Source organism: Rattus rattus, chromosome 7 (assembly GCF_011064425.1).
Source record: "Rattus rattus isolate New Zealand chromosome 7, Rrattus_CSIRO_v1, whole genome shotgun sequence".
NCBI lineage: Eukaryota > Metazoa > Chordata > Mammalia > Rodentia > Muridae > Rattus > Rattus rattus.
This window is the reverse complement of record NC_046160.1, coordinates 95389862-95407246: the sequence shown is the minus strand read 5'-3', so window position 1 is coordinate 95407246 and position 17385 is coordinate 95389862. Positions and strand designations below refer to the sequence as shown.

The following is a 17385-nucleotide window of genomic DNA, read 5'->3' as shown; positions in this document are numbered from 1 at the left end:
GGTTTCTCATGCCAAATCTCCAAGGTGGATACTACCTCCATTTGGCTGAGGAGGACATTGAAATCCAGAGGGATGAGGTACCTGGTCAAATCACAGGGCTAGAACTGACAGAGCTTAACAGTCAGGTCTACCTGACTTCAGGGTCTCTGGCTGTACCTACATCCCTACTTCTGACCCGACAGTTGTCCTCACTCCTCCCCTAGATTTCTCCATAGTCCTCCATTCTCCTCCTGGCACCCTAGGTCTGGAAACGGACGTTCTTGTCAGGGCACTGGCCACATAGCTCCCTGCAAGCTCTCTCTGCTCATAGAGTTCCAAGGCTACATCTGCACCCCAACGCCCAGGATTCCTCTCTGGCCATTCTCTTGGCTTCCCCAGGCAATAAGACTGGCCTGCTCAGAAGACGTTCTTCACTCTGGGGTCATCTTCATGGAGGACACGTAAGCTAGACTCTGAAGTCCTACTGATGGGCCAAGCGCTGGCCACATTGCTGCCTCACGAGTGCAAAGCACTACTCCTCTGCTTAATCTAGACCCTTCCAAGGTAGAGCGATAGAAGGCTTTGGGCTCTAGGATCAGTGTGTTATGCTGGACGGAGGAATGGAGTGAGGAGAAGAGTCCCATTGTACTCTCTGTGGGATTTCCATCTACACAGGCAACCCCAACCCTCACTCATAACCCCCTCTTCCTTCTATGTTCTACTTCACCCCATTCCAACACACACACACACACACACACAGCATGTACATACATGTACACTCATGCATACATAGATATGTTTTAAGTTGAGCATAAAGGGCTGAAGAGATGGCTCAGCAGTTAAGAGCACTGGCTCCTGTTGCAGAGAACCCAAGTTCAGTTCCCAGCATCCACTTGGTGGCTCACAACTATCTGTAAGTCCAGTTCCAAGGGGGCCTTCTTCTGGCCTCTGCAGGTGCCAGGCACATACATAAATGGAGAAAAGCGTTCATACATGCACAAAAAAAATAATTTTTAAAAACAGGCATAGATACATACACGTGTACACAGAGACAGAGATGCTGTCAGACAGGTCCCCACACGTGCATGCTCACAGAGATACATGCACAGATGCAATGCACACATGTCAGCTACAAGTGCAGGCACAGGCGCTCCAGCCACACACTCAATGCCACCTTTGAAGCGATCAAGAAGGTAGGCTGGGCAAGAAACAGAAAGTACCCCAGGAGTCTCTGGGAAGAACTGTTCAGAGGACTTGAATCTACAGCTTTGGCTGAATTTGGGTTGGAGGGACATCCAGATGAGCAGGGATCCGTAAATCCCGCGTCCCAGACCACAGCTCCCTCTGTTTGCTTCCTCCGTGTCCTGTGTGTTGGCTGGAAATGGCGGACACCTGGCCGCTGACAAAGTTCCAGAAGGAGGCTCCCTGAGTTCTGTGGACCAAGTCACCACACTGAACCTTCCCTTGGCTTTAGATGCTATATGGGCAGGTACTCCCAGCACAAAAAGGACATGGAATGGGACAGGGTCTGGCCTCAGCAACTCCTCACTAAGTTGCAAGTGCCCCCTTGACAGTTCCTTTTGAATATGACCTTCCCAATCCTGTGTTCCTCACTGCCTTTCTAAAGCCTCCCACTTGAGCAAAGGGCTCTTTAGCCTCACCTTGCCTCTTGGCACCTACAGTGACAGAGTTCCAGTTTGTGAACCATCAGAAATTACATGCAGTTCACTTCTAAGACTATCCCAGAGAATTCCCTCACACACCCAAGCTTACTCTATAAGATGGGGATGGGGAATACATCAGACCCACACAGTGGCCCTAAAAGCCTGCTGATGAGGACATCAGGGTCATTCTCAGTAACCTGCTTCCTTGAAGTATTATGTAGAGAAGTCCCTATCCTTGTGCTATCCCTACATACACATACCACATACAACACACATGCATGTGCACACAATCTGGAACTATGCTGCCCTACTCCATGGACAAGACAAAAAATAAGCAATTTCTGCTAAGTTGAGCTATGGTGTGAATGGTCTATCCAATCTGCCCGAACCTGACTAATACACTCTGATAATACTAATCGCAAAGTACATGAATAACTATTGTCTTTTCAGTAGACTGTAAGAATAGGAACCTTACCAGTCAATCCCATGGCTGCAGCAGGCAGCTAGTCCTGAAGCACAGCCCCACTCCCCATAAATGGCTGGTGAATTCGTGGGGATCTAGGATCTTGCTGCTCAGGACAGCCCTTGGTCCCTGTCCCTGCACCTGGCAGGCACCCAGCGGGTAGAACTCACCTTCTTTGCTAACACCCAGGCAGCCCTTCAGCTCAGGCAGCGAGATGGCCTTATCCTTGTTCAGGTCACAGTAGTCGGTGAAGCGCCGGGCGCACTTCTTGGGCTTGGCTTTCTTCTTCACATAGCGCTTGAACGGTTTCATCTCCCGCTTGTTAATGTCATCACTGCTGTTGCTATCCAGCTGGCTGAAGTACCAGTGTGCCACCCGCTCCTCCAGGGTGTGGCTGGGGTCTGGCTCTGAGAACCTGGGCGGTGGACAGAAACCCCCGCCCCAGAGAACACCATTCACGATCTTGCAGGAGTACCTGCTTTGCTGGGATTCTCTCCCAAATGGCCAAACGCCAGGGTCCTTGCTACGGTTAAGCATTGGATCCTGCCAACTCGCACTGAAGTTGGTTAATAATATACCTGGGTTGGGGGTGGTGATGGTAGACCCTTGGAGAGGGATTAATTATCTTCTCCAGTGCCTGAGTCAGTTCTGGTGGAAACGGATTAGCTCTTACAAGAGGAGGCTGCTATGAAGCAGATACCCACACACACCCATTGCCTTTCATCTTTGCGTGTATCTCCTACATCTATTTTCTAGATTGAGTTAGCTCAAGCTGTAAGAGTCCCTCGCCAGAAACCAAATGGATGCTGGCATGCTTTTGGACTTCCAGAACTGTGAACCAAAATAAAGCTCTTCTCTATAAGTTAGCCAGCTCAGGGTATTTTGTTACAGCAGCAGAGACCAAACCAAGACATGTCTTCATGCTGGGCTACTAGCCATCAGGTAGCAAGAGCTCGTTCCTTAGGGACCTCCAAGTGATGTTATTTCACTGATCTGCTCCACCCTCTGAAGTAGCCAGGGCATTTCTTGTGCAGATAGGCCCTGGAGAGAAACTACACAGTTTTAGTCCACCTCAGTAAGCCATGTCTAGTCTCTAAACTCTCCTCCTCATGACCCATAGATCACTGTCAGATAGGATGCTTTCTGATGAGAACCAGCCAGAACTGGGCATGCCAGCTTAGCCTCGGCTACTCGAAGTCTAGGAGGGGCAGAACCCAAAATATAAAGACTGGCAGATGAGACGTGTGATGTCCCAATCTGTGGCTTTATGCTTGTGCATATAAGAGTGGTCCTTGGTCACTCTCACTTTACTCATTGAGACAGAGTCCCTTGGATGAAGTCACGGCTCCCAGTACATTTGGTCTAGCTAGCCAGCTCACTCGGGACACTCTGTGTCCATCTGCTGAGTGCTGGAGTTACAGGTGTGTCCCCAGAACTTACATTAACTGATGAGACCTAAGCTCTCTTCTCGTGTTTGCTGCTTGAACTCAGTCCCAAACAGAGACTCTAAAGCAAGCATATTCTAAGATCCACTCAGGGGATCTGGGCTGGGCCTAGGAGATCACATATTACCCAGAACCCCAGCTAATGAGTAAAGAAATGAGAGTAACCAGGACTACATCTTTGTGCCCAGATATGTGGTGATGACCACTTCTGGCACAGTCCCTATCTCTGGACCACAAAGTTACAAGACTAATGCCTGTGTGTGAGTATGTGACGGCCTACCTATCATTTTATTTATTACTCGTTTATGCATCATCTTTACTCAAAGAAGTCAGGGTGATACTGATCACAGCTTTGTAAAGTCAAGGATAGGTCTGTTCTGGAGGGATGAGTTGGGAGTTTCTGAACAGAAGAAAAGCCACACACACAAGTGTCCTGCTTCTGTCCTTGGAGCTTGCCACTGACTATGAGCTGGGCTCCATATTCAAATGCCCCGGACCACTTGTCCTCAGGGCGGGGAATGAAGCCGAGGTTTAGACCCTGTACATTTCAAATGAATGGTGTGCAGAGTCTGCAACGGAGCAGTGCTAGCTAAGTCACTCGTAAGCAGGGACCCTAGACCAGGTGATCAGGAACTATTAGCACACTCCGAAGATGTATGTGGATTTTTAAAAAAATGATCACAAATATCACTTGGTGATATGATACCCCTCTCAAGTTTGCAGTATATTCTAGAAAGAACTGGATCATCTCTCATCCCTCCCTGAGAAGAAAGTAGAAAATCCTGTCTCATTTCACAGTGACTCCCATGTGACATGAAGTTCAAGCAAAAAGAAGCTGCAACCCAAACCCCCCTCCCCCAGAGAAAAGCTGGTCCCCTCTGGTAGCTGTCTGGTTCATTCTTAATGAGGCAGTCTTGGGTAAATCCCCTGGACACCCTGGATTCTAAGAAGGATGTCAGTAGGACCTCATCCTGACAGCTTCCACCCAGAGAGACCCTTAGGGAAGGCGTGAGGCACACCGAGCTGTCACTGGCCTTTGACTCCTGCGGAATCTGCTTAATCTGCCATGGAAACCAGGTACAGGGAGTCTGAGGCAGGCTGACATCCTCTGTGGTGCTGTGTTTAAATGTTACTATTCCCCTATTAGTGGTAGCACCAGCTCTCATGGCTGCCCTTGCAGGACACAGGGTGGGCAGGCAGAAACTCTAGGGTGTGCTCAGGGTACACGAAGGGAGGCATCAAAGAGGACCTAAGCTCTGGAGGAGACAAGAGCTCCCAAGAAAGGCTCTCTCTCAGGAAGGCAGCCGGGGAGCTGAGAGAGCGCCAAGGCGAAGGCAGCTCTTCCTTTAACCTTTAGGCTCCGCATAGCGTAATGTCTACCTGGAGGTTGGAATAATAAAGTCTCGGTTGCTGAGACGGAAGGGATGAGGTCATCCCACCCAGAGGCCCTGCCAGAGAAGGTTTTCTCCCTCCAACACGTGTTCCTGGAGCTCCCTCCTATCCGCCTGTCTGTTCTCTGCCCGGCTGTGGTTAGAGCTCTCCCTACCTGCCTTCAGGCTATTTCGTGTCAAGAAGCAGTTCGTCCTTCCTTGCAAGCTCTGAGTGGGCCAGGGGGTGATCTTCATCCGGGCTCTGTTCCTTTGCCCTCTTGGCTCTCCTCTGCCACCCTCTCTGTTCCCCCCGCATCAGGCTATTTCAGTGTGGAGCAGCCCTGACTTCCCACGGCTCGCCTGCACACCCTGCCAGCTGCCAGCCCATGGCAGAATGCTGGGTTAAGCACAAGATACTGTATCTCAGGAGAGGCCTTCTGAGACCCTTCCAAGCCCCCAACCCACAGGCTACACTGTGGGACTAATGGTTCTGCCTTTCTACCAACCCCTCCCTTCCATCCCAGCTACCAGGAGGCTCTGATCTTGAACCTCTTTGATCTCCAGAAGTCCCCTTAAGTAACAAAGCTTCAGCTGTACCTCAACGCTGTGTGATGGTAGGGCCATACTTGGGACCCAACACCTTACTAGAACAAACACCAAGAAGCTTTATACTTCTGATCTCTCCACAAGTCCTGGGATAGCCAGAGCAACACTGAGCATGTGCAAGAGACCTCTGTGAACTGAGCAGTTCTAAGGTTCCCCCTGCAGGGGAGTGCTAGATGGGGGTGAGGCAGATTTTCCAGGAGCCTCTCAGTTCATCTAGAGTCCCTGTCATTGAAGACTCTGCCATTTATACCCTTACCTCAAAGTCATACCCCACTGGCCCTTCCAGCTCACACAACTTTCCCAAAGTATCCTTTTACATTTTCCTTTTTTACACTCATTCTCTTACGTGTGTGTGTGTGTGTGTGTGTGTGTGTGTGTGTGTGTGAATCTTTGTGTGGGGGTACACATGCCACAGTACACATGTGGACGTCTGAAGACAAGCTACGGGAGTCAGTTCTCTCCTTCCACCATATAGATTCTCAGGTACCCAGTCTCAATGGCAAGCATCTTCACTCAAAGAGCTATCTTAGCATCTCTCTGGTGTCTATAAGGACCCTTTCATGGGCAAAGTTCTTCTAAAAGAACTACCTGGGTAGGTAGAATGCCCAAGTTTACTCAGATGTTGTGTAGAATGCCACCCACCCAAAGATACCTCATTCTATATTCAGGATATATTGAGTGGCTCTGCTTTTAGGCTATTTTAGTAGCTTCTGCCTTGAGGAATAGGGAAACCCACTAGAACCAGGTCACTCCCTGAACAGATACGCTCAGCCTTCTCCCAATGCTAGGGGTGGTGAAGGCCATACTCCTGCACCACTCTCAGTTTTGATTCTGTGGCCTTGGCGCTGGCAGGTTTTGGCTGTAACACATCGCTGGAGAGCCAAGCCCATTTACCACAACCTGCTTTGGCCAAGGCCTGGAGCCCAGTTCTGCTGTCCTAAGCAGTTTTAGAGAAGGTAAGGAGGGCTGGCCAGGAGGCCTGAGCCAATCCAAGCAGACCGACTGAGCCCCATCTGGAGCTGGGTCCAAGCCCCACCAGCTGTGCGGGTGGAGATGGGAAATGCCAAGTCAGCCACATTCCAGACTCTTCCTTGCAAAGCCATCAACAGACAACCAACTGCACTCTACCAGGAGGATGAGGGCCACTCCACTGTCAGTCTCTCCTTAGGAAGCATGTGAATGACCTGGAGGCTCACACAGACAAAACAGGTTCTTTCAAGAGGACCCTAGATAGATAGATAGATAGATAGATAGATAGATAGATAGATAGATAGATAGATAGATAGATAGATAGCCAGCCTTCCTTTTAGACTGAGGGTCTAGTGGATGGGTGGATGACTGCTCCATAGAAAAATGCCTTCCAGAGCCCTGTTGGGGGCAACCAAGGACATTAGCCAATCATCCAGCAAAGGTTCAGTGAGGAAGGCTGTCATCTAAAGATGTTTATGGTGCCCCTGCCCATGTACCAGCCGCAGATGCTTCCGCAGACTCCCAACTCTACATTGTCTAGGTTTAGATTTGAGAAGCTCTGGTTTTGGCCAGAATCAGGCTAGGAGGCCATAGAGGGAAGCTGGAGTCTCCCTCTCTACCTCTTCCTGCATTTACCCAGTCTTGAGAATCTCGTAATTTCATGTGGAATGCTTCAGTAAATCACCCCTCTCTACCCTGTTGTGTGCCCATCACCCTCTTGCTGACAACTGCTCTCCCCTGGTTTTTGTATCATGATGCCATCAGGATGATCATTCAAAAGCGCTCTCAATCACTGTGGTCCCCGATGCCTCTAGCATGACTCGACACAACTCTGTCCAGCTCTGCAGCTACATCTTTGACTTGTCCACACCACAGCCCAGGCCGACTCATGCCACTTCCTGCCGCTTCTCCCATATGCCCCACCTGGCCCCACTCTGTTCACCTCCCATTGTCCATGTGCTCCTTGATGAAATGCCCTCATTCCTGGTACAATGTGGTCGGGCCACTCCCCCTATGAAGGTGAAAATGTCACCTCCTATTGTCAGCTCCCATGTGGCCCTCCCCTACCAACCCTGAGTCCCAGAAGCTCTTACCAGCCTCTAGGATCACACTGGCTTTATGGTTGTCTCCTGAGTATATACCTCTCCTCCATGTGAGGACTATGTCCTTTTCTTTGGGTATCCCCCAAAAGGAGCATAGAACTTATACCAAGTCATTGCAAAGTCACATGTGATAATCACCACATCTGACAAGTGGTAGGTTGGGGGAGGGGATAATCAATCGTATCCACTGATATCCAGGTTTGATTGCTAAACCCTGAGAAGGAAGGGTTGAATGTAGCTTCTTTAACTTCATACCTGAAACCCAAGCTCTCAATTCCAAAGCCAAGTCCAACACCCAGGAACTCTGGGTTTCCTGACTCTCTTCATCAGCCCTATTCCAGCAATGCTGCCTGGTCACCTGCAGCCATGTCCCTCCCACACCTACCTCTCCTCCCCCTACCCCTGTTCCACCATCACAGAAGAAGAGTAGTTGGCCAGCGTCTGTCTATACAGGATCCCAAGTCGATCAGACCCAGGCAGAGCTCTGTAGAGCCCTACTCATAAAAGAGTCACAGTGAAGTCCCCAGTTCAACCCGGCCTCATATTGCAAGAGGCACTGTACTCTCTGACCAGGCTCTGTCTACCTTACCCAGCGCCCTCTGGCTATGCGTTCATCGACACATCGGATATCAACTATGGGATCTAAATTCTAGGACTACATCAGGGAAGGACCTCGGAGAAGGTAATCTGTCAATATCCCAGACAGTCACCTGAAAGGGGGAATGACATCGGAGACTGGAGGGACAGGAGGTGTAAGGGTCCCAGGACAGCTAGAGTAACCTGTGGAAGGAAGCTGGAAGGGCTATGCCTGGAACATGATGGTGGGAGGGAAAGCTTGAAGAACAAGAAGCCAGCGGGATCTTCCTGAGGGTCACGCGTACATGCCTGGGCTTCTGCTTAGCATACGGGGGAGATCCAGGAGAACCCAGGAAGGCTGGCAGCCCTGGTCCCTCCCCATGGTGTCCCCACTTTCTCTCCTCCTTCACTCTTGCCTGACTTCTAAACTATTTCATGGTCTACCTTGTCTTCTTGTTGATTAAAAATCCAGCCGCTGGGTAACACAAGTACCCAAAATAGTCCAAACCTTTCATTCCTATCAAAACTAAGCGTGGTCATTTTAAGTTAATATGAGCTTAAAATAAAAACCATGCTTTGGGGAGTGTTTTTTAAAAACTTTCCCCAATTATTCCTAAAAAAGGAGGTTTTTTTTTTCAAGTCTTTCCCTAAGGATACATCAGTATGAAAGACATTATGCATTTTCTAGGTTTTATTGCCTGTAAAAATCTCTTTGTCCTGTGACATGAGGACACCAATCCTAACTTCTCCTGGTGACAGGGCCTGTCTCTGATCCCCTTCCTGTAGCCAAGACCACACAGTCCTGGGGTCCGTGGCCCCTGTGGAAACCAGGGTTGGGGTACTGATGTCTCTACAGGGCTGAGGGAGAACTTGCAGCTGGGACCCCTGAGCTGTAGGTGGGCGCACCCAGACTTGAGAGTCCGTGCCCAGGCTGCCTCCATTGTTTATGTTGCTCTCCTGTTTCTAAACAACCTAAAAACATTTGTTCCCCCTTCTGAATTCTAAGATCCCCATGGATGCCTGAAAATGCTGATGATACAGAACTCTCAATACACTGTTTCCTAATATGCATGCCTATGAGGTGATGCTTGATTTATAAAGGAAGAACATGTATACATTAAGCAGCGAAGATTAGCAGCAATAACTAATAAGAAGATCGTTATAACGAAATGCTGCAATAAAGGTTATTCTAAGCTTATTAACTGTTTTCTTTCTAGAATTCCCCAATTCGGTTTCTTTGGACTGTAGTTGGCTGTGAACAACTGAAATCATGAGAAGCGAAATGGAGGACAAAGAGGGGCAACGGCACTTCATGCCTGGGTTTTCGTCAGCCAGCAGCTGCTTAGCAAGCTCTCGGAAGTGCACACCTATGGGCACGCGGTAGCTCACATTCATAATGCTCACTCTCTTCTTCTTCCTGGCAGTCGAGGTGCAGCGCCTCTGTTGTCAGATGCTGGGCCGCTGAGCACTGTGGGAACCCTCAAAGCAGCTCTCACCCATGGCCTGTCAGACTCTGTCTTCCTCAGATTTTGAGTTGTGCTCCCCTAGATGGGGATCTGGCTTATGTGCCCAGAGAAGAGGAAACAGAGCCATGGCCAGAAGCTAGCCTGTAAGCTCATAGGACCCTGGAGTGCTCAGACAAGGACCTTAAATATAGCTAGTGTGCCATTCTTCTCCCTTTCCTTTATTTTAAAATTCTTGTCTATGTAAGAACCCTGAATATGTAAGCTCTGTCCTCCTAACAGGATTTTAAAAGCGTGACACTGTACCATACACCCTCTGGATGACAACTTAACCATCTTGATTGGCTGATGTATGATGCTTATTGACTGAAATGCCCCTGCTTCTCGAGGTGTGGTTGCAGCCACCTGTAATCCCAGCACTCAGAAAGCAGAGGCAGGGGGATCAACAGGATCATGGACATTCAAGGCTACACATGCTCCAGAGAAAAGCAAATTTCTCTTCTAGCCCCCACTTAGTATCTGAAGAATCCAGGGCCACACAATATTCCACCCGAGTCCCGCTCACATTCTCACCTCCCACCTCCAGTGGGCGCTGCTGAGTTAATGGCCTGAACCATGTCTGTGGTGAGGGCATCCAGCAGGCTGGTGATAAATTCCATCTTCTTCCCTTCAGGACAGCCTAAGAGACAAGAGGAGATGTGAAGGCAGAACGTAGGTAACTTACCAAGGAAGCATCTTCCTCAGCTACCATCCCCTCAGGGTCTTTGTCCAGCCAAAGACTGGGGACGTGTTCAGTGTTCAAATGACCCCCATAAGCCTCCATTGTCCTCTATGCATAGTCCACACAGAAGCACCAGACCAAAGGGCAATAAAGCTTTCCGCCTTCTTCCTTTCCACAGAGTTCTGCTGAGAACCAGCACAGGAACTACATAAATACCAGGACAACAGGCAGGGCCCTTAGCCTCACAGAGTTCCCCATAATATGCTGGACCAGCGTACTCAAGACAATAAGCAGACAGACACTGTCCTGCTCTAGGGGCAAGAACTGGATGTTGAGGGAGCACAAGGGAGGGAGAGAATCAGTGATTTAAGTGAACATATCAAAACCCTCCTCTTCTTGCCCCTTTTTATCCAGGTGAGACGGTGACTGTAGACCCCTCCGTGAATACCCACAGTTCCTAGTCTTGTTTCACCATTTCAACAAAAGCCCATTTCACAGGTTAACCCTCTCACAGGTGTGCCTGTCCCAGATCCATGCCACAAAGAGAAGCATTGCTGGGGAAACCCTGCCCTACCACTGCAGAGATGGGAACCCACTCACCTTCATCAAAGGGCCCTGAGCACAGCTATAGCCCCACCCCTGCCCCTGCAGCAACTTGGCCCTTCTCTCTCTAACCCTCCAGGTCTCAAATTAAACATGACTTCTCAGAGCAGTGGACTCAGTAGGATCTTGCAGTCCTTTCCACAGAGCTCCACTCTTCTCTGGAGGGAACCTGCCCTGAATCTGTACGTGGAGGCCTTCCTCTATCGGCATATGACTTGTGTACCTCATGTCTTTGAGGGCTAGATCAAACCAGGTCTGGCATGAGGTAGAATGGCTATTTCCATCTGTCCAGGGGTGGCTGGAAGAAGGCAACCTGGACGCCCGCCTCAAATTTTCTGACACTGTAACTTCTACTAACCTCACACGGAAAGTCCCGGGCTTTCAGGACTCCTTGCTCTCCGTTCTCACTTTGGAGTCCTGATGGGTACTAGGAAGATGGCACCAGTTCCCATCAGGACAGACCTAATCTTGTTCTGAGTAAAGATGTCTATCAATCACGAGCTTAGCTCCCACCTACATAGAGGCCTGGGGGTGTTTGCTCTTCTGTGTGGGTGCAGGTCTAAGACAGGGTCACCTGTGAGAAGACTTCCCTGTGCTTGAGCTTTTTCTAGAATGGTGCACAAAGAAGGGGAACTTAAGAGGATTTACAGGGGGTGGGGGGAGTCCACAGTCCACATACCCTGCATTTAGAATTTTTACTGAGACCTGGAGTTCCCTACAAATAAGGAAAAACCCAGCCCAGTTGCAATTCCAGGGTCCTGGGCTATTGTCAGTACGTCTCATGTTACCCCTTAGTGGCCACCCCTGTCACCAAGGGTCATCATCATATAAGCAATCCACAAAACAGGTGGCAGACACCAGACAAGCCCCTCGGGGAAGCCACTCCACGTAAGCTATCTTTGCTTTACAGCCTCCAAAATGCCACCCCCACTTCACTGACTTGGAAAATGACCGTGACACTCCATCGACAAAGTTCTAAGTCCCTGACTACATTCTTAAGACAAGGAAGAAAGAGCAAGGGAAGAGAGCAGTGTTTCAAGGGCGCAGGACTGACTCTGGATGTGGATTCCAGTTTTCAGGTCTGCGCTGCTATGGTGAGCCTTCCCAGCATGCCTTGCTCTGTGCTGCTGATCGAAAAGATAGATGCAGAGGAGAGAGTAGCCTCTGCACAGTGAGGGGATGAGAAGCCCAAAGAAGTGAAGGTGCCAGCCCAGGCAGGGCCGTGTCTCCTACCTGGTAACTCCCTGTCCTTGAAAGGGTCATCCACCTCTACACTCTTGGCTCTGGCGTCACTCTCACAACTTGGCATCACATAGCTTAGGGAGAGACAGAGAAGTGAGGGTTTTAATGGGGTTGGCAACTGAGTCTTCTTCAGCCATTACTGCCCACCCAGTAATAACTGTGTCGCCTCTAAGCCTAGAGCACTTGGGAAGGAAAATAAAACAGTCCCTGAACTGTCCGGAAGCTACAAGACAATCCAGCATAAATGCTCCCATTGAGACACATTCAGGCATGTCATTTTAGCCACGAAAGCGTGATAACAATGCCATCTCCAATCTGCACATGAATTTTTTTTGGTCACTTTTTATGGTCCAGGGTGGTACATAAGCTTTTCATCAGGGAACTGGAGTTGAGAGAGATTAAGTGGCTTTCTAAAGTTCACAAATGAGTGGTCAGAATCCAGGCCCCCAAGCACTTCTGATAAACCCTCATCTGCTTTGGAAAGGAGTCTTCAGTCTCCCATGACTTGATTCTGTGAGAAGTAGGGCAGAGAAGACAATAAAGGCACAATAACCGGAAGCTGGCTGGCCCCTGTGTCTCGGGATGCTCTGTGCAGACTTACCGTGTGGAAGTCCCCGGCAATGGGCGCCCTGTGTCCACTAGGACGCACCAGCAGTAGCCCGTGGATTGGTGGCATTGCACCGGCTTATAGAGCCCACCAGGAGCACACTCGGGGATCACAATGCCCTCTCGAGGATTCTGCCGGGCCTCTTCCAGGGCGCTCTGTCTCTCCTGGTCACAAGAATGGACTTTCTCTGTAAGAGAAGATGCAGCTTCTGATGCCAATTACTCTTCCTGTCCGGAATCCATAATAAAGAGCCAGGACCGGGCCTGCCCCCCAAGAACCAATGAATCACGCCAGACACACATGACTTGCATGCTGCCAAGGTGAAAGCCCCAGGGGGGCAACCGGAGCCTCTCTATGGCTGTCTATACTGCCAGACTCAACAGCACTTTCACCACAGAGGCTGTGTGGAACAACAAGTCGGCCAGGACATCAGGGATACTCAGAGCTGGAATGTTCCTCCAGTTTTAGAGCTGTCCCTGCCAATGAGTGGGCTACAGGCTCCAGGGAAGGCAGTAGCCAGACTGCCCTGCGTGTGAATCCTGGGATGCCTATGCAAGGGCACACTCCCTAGTCTGGGCATGGTGGGACAGAACCACAGACCACCACCCTGTACACCATACCCTGAATGAAAGAGAAGCAAGAGAGCCCTGGCTGTTTTCACTCTCTAACATAGGGAAACAGATACAGCTAGTGGGCTTGAATCTATTATACCCTGATGTCCCCATTAGGAACAGAAACAAGGGAGGCAGAAAGGTATCTGGAGTTGGTAGCTTCAGGAACAAGTGAACATGTCCAAGTAGCCAAACCAACTCTCTCCAGAGCCAGGCCGAGCAGACAGTGGCTGGGGCCCTATGCCAGGTATACCCACTCACGAAAGCCCTACACCTATTGGACTCTTTCCTGGAAAACCCTGTCCAGTAAACCACACTGTCTTCTCTTCCTGATTTTTTCCCTTTGTTTTACTGCAGGCTTTATTTGGGGGGTAGGGGATGTTATTGTTTTAATTTTTTTGTTTAACTGTTTTTTTAAAAAAAATAATAATGTGTGGTGTTTGCTTCCTTAGCGCAGATGACATTTTAAAAAGAAAATCTGTACAGCCCATATGGCCCCTAAGGTCAACCCCTCTACCTTCCTCAGATCTTGGCAGGCAAACACCAATACAACTTCAAGGGGATTGCACCAGGGGCTTGGGACGGATCTCTCAGATCCAGTTTGGTAGCCTCGCCACCCTCCCTCCCCTGCCCCCATATTTCATGCCATGAAAGAGCTGACAAAGAAACAAAGGGAGAGGAAAGCAGTTTTTTCTGGCACCACGCTCGCTCGTGTAACGACCTCTGACAGGGGCTTTAAATTAAGACCCTCTAGGCCAGCCTCGCCAGCCATAAATCAGACTACTGCAGATGCAAGGGAAGAGGAGAAACACCTCCCCCTCTTCCAGGGCAGCCGGATGGTGAACCTAACTTCACACCACAGTGGGCCTGAGGACTGGGGAAGCTGGGGCAGGAGTTGGGCTGAAAGAAAAGCTTGAGTCCTGTGGCTAGATTTCTGGAAATCCTTTAGTTCCTATGACCACCTATGGAGAGTTAAATCATAAAGACAATGAAGCCCCCAAATCTAAAAAGAAAGGCAGTTTAGCATGGGGTTAAATAGAAGACTAAATATAGGATCTGTCACTTTAATATCTGCTCTGAAAGTCTAGTGTCCTGTAAGGAGAATACTGAAATGACAGAACAGCTGGGCTGGCGAGATGGGCGGCTTCCACAGGTGAAGTGTCTGCCACAGAAACGAGAGGACCTCAGGTCAGACTCCCCACCATACAGAGAAAGTCTGCTATGGGCACCACAATTCCATAACCTCACCAACTGGATCCCTGCAGCTCACCGGACGGCCATCCCTGATGAGCTCCACATTCAGTGAGAGACAGTGTCTCAAAATAATCATAATAACAACAACAGCAACAATAATACAGATTAATTCAGAAAGACATATGACTTCAACATATGTTCACCCTATCCCACACCCCCACATGAACATGTGTACACACACACACACACACACACACACACACACACACACACACACACACACACACACAGAGCACCAACCATTTGTGAAAAGTATACAGTTTGTCTTCCAGAAAGAAGAAATATCTCTTCAAATGGATTTTGAGGATCAATGATAAGAGCCTACATTCTTGGGCAGAGAGTAGGGAGTGGGGGAAGAATGTGGTGGGAATTTAAAGAGATAAAATAGGCAATGACAAAAACATGCATGAAAATGCCATGGGGACGTTCTTTAGTGTGTGTGCTGCTATATAATTGTGTTTTGATAAGTAAAAGTAATTTTCAGTGTAAAAAAAAAGAGTCTATGTTCTTGGGGGAAATGCAGCAGGCAGCAGGAGGGCTTTGCCTATCTAATCTCTCAGCCCACCTACCCTGGAATCTATGATGATCGCCACTTTGTAAACAAGAAAAAGAAATTCTGGACAGGGTGGATTTTTCTTAGGTTCACCCAGGGGGGAGACTGAAGCTCCACTGGAGGACTTGGGACAATTCAACCCACCTTGCTAACCTCTGGCCATCTGTTCTTCAGTGAGAATGCATTTGTTTTTACAGTGGGTTCCTTTGAGACCCCTAACAGACTCTCTAAGATCTGCATTCAAGAGCAAATGTGTTCACACCCACAGCTCCTTCTGACGGAGCATCCCCTCTCAGCCTAAGCACCTGAAGCTTGGACCTCAGGGTCTATATCTCTTTGTCTTGGAACTAGAAAACCAAAAACCAAATTTGTAGTTTATTCATCTATACGAAGAACAGGAATAGCAAACTTTTATTTGAGTACTTACAAAATGACAGACTTGGTGATGGGCCTTCTACTTATATTAACTCAGTTCACACTATCTCCAACCTCTGAAGACATGTATTAACACCAGGAACACAGACTAGATAGATAATTAGATCTAGATCATGAAGTAGGGATCTGAGGCTATGGCTCAGCCAATACAGTGCTTATCTGGCCAGGAGCCCTGGGTTTGATCCCCGCACTGCATAGACCAGGTGTGGTGGTGCACCTCTGCATCCCATCACTCAAGAAATGAAGACACAAAGATCAGAAGACAAGCCTAGGTTACACTCAGCACTATCTAATAAAGAGAGAAAGAAGCTGAGGGACGTGGGGGAAGAGGGAGGGGAAGAGAGAGGGGAGGGAAAGAAAGGGAAAGGAAGATGGGGAGGGAGGCAGGGAGGGGAGGTAGGGAGGGAGGGAGGGGGAGGGGAGGGAGGGAGGGAGGGAGGAGGAGGGAGTGAAGGAAGGAGGGGGAGGGAGGAAGGAGGAAGGAGGGAGGAGGAAGGGAGGGAGGGAGGAGGGAGGAGGAGGAGGGAGGAGGGAGGGAAGGAAGGAGGAGGAGGAAGGAAGGGAGAAGGAGGAAGGAAGGAAGGGGAAGGAAGGAGGAGGGGAAGGAGGGAAGGGAAGGGGGAAGGAAGGAGGAAGGGAGGGAGGGAGGGAAGAAGGGAGGGAGGAAGGAGGAAGGGGAAGGAAGGAAGGAAGGGGGAAGGGGGAAGGAAGGAAGGGAGGAAGGAAGGTAGGGGGAGGAAGAGAGGAAGGAAGGGGAAGGAAGGAAGGAAGGAAGGGAGGAGGGAAGGAAGGAAGGAAGGAAGGAACGAAGGAAGGGAGGAAGGAAGGAAGGAAGGAAGGAAGGAAGGAAGGAAGGAAGGAAGGAAGGAAGGAAGGAAGGAAGGAAAGGAGGAAGGAAGGAAGGAAGGAAGGAAAGAAGGAAGGAAGGGAGGAAAGAAGGAAGGAAGGGAGGAAGGAAGGGAGGAAGGAGGAGGAAGGGGGGGAAGGAAGGAAGGAGAAGGAAGGGGAGGGAGGAGGAAGGAAGAAGGAGGGGGGGGAGGGAAGGGGAGGAAGGAAGGAAGGGAGGAAGGAAGGAAGGAAGGAAGGAAGGAAATCACAGCTAGGAGGAGGCAGAGGTGGGATCCCAGCCCACCCACGTTCTTTACCTCTCTGCAGTGGCATCTTTCATTGCTACAGGCTGATCCAAGCTTTATTTTATCCTATACTTTCCTTATACTTAACAGTGCATGATCCCAGAAGAGTCTCCAACGCCCGTGTCTCCATGTCCTGTGTTGGCTAGTCCACATGGGCTCCAACTGGTTTTAACCCACGAAAAGAACAGTGCGGTGAGGCTGGAGGAGAAGCCCAGGCCTTCAGAGGACATGACGCTTCTGCTTCCACTTCCAATGAGCCCTAAGAGTGCCACACAGAGTGTTCTTATACATTCTCTACCCTGCCGAAGGAGCAGAGGGGAAGGCTTGGTCTGCTAGCAACAGGACACAGGTCACCTTGTATGTTCCAGTTCCCACCTGCCCTCTACTCGGATGAACCCCAGAGCCAATTCATGTAAAACTAGTGAGATAGCCATTCTAACGGAACTGGCAAGAATAAATTATTTTTCTGATACACTAGGATTTTGGGCTAGCTCGTTATATAGTATGTTGTTATATAACAATGTATCTAGCTAGAGCTGTTGAGCTCTTTGTCACTTTAAGCCAAGGGGACTCTTGTAGCCCCTGCCA

The 17385-nt window shown here is 49.5% G+C and overlaps 1 protein-coding gene across 1 annotated transcript in view; it reads right to left on the bottom strand.

Annotated features, from left to right (window-relative positions):
* Window positions 1–17385, bottom strand: part of Smoc1 (SPARC related modular calcium binding 1) — a 194771-nt gene that overhangs the window by 39006 nt on the left and 138380 nt on the right. The window contains exons 8-11 of the mRNA XM_032908057.1: window positions 12806–12998; window positions 12196–12278; window positions 10212–10317; window positions 2277–2521 (exon numbers count right to left, since the gene is read on the bottom strand). Coding sequence (XP_032763948.1) covers window positions 2277–2521; window positions 10212–10317; window positions 12196–12278; window positions 12806–12998 — 627 coding nt within the window. The remainder of the gene's footprint in view (window positions 1–2276; window positions 2522–10211; window positions 10318–12195; window positions 12279–12805; window positions 12999–17385) is intronic.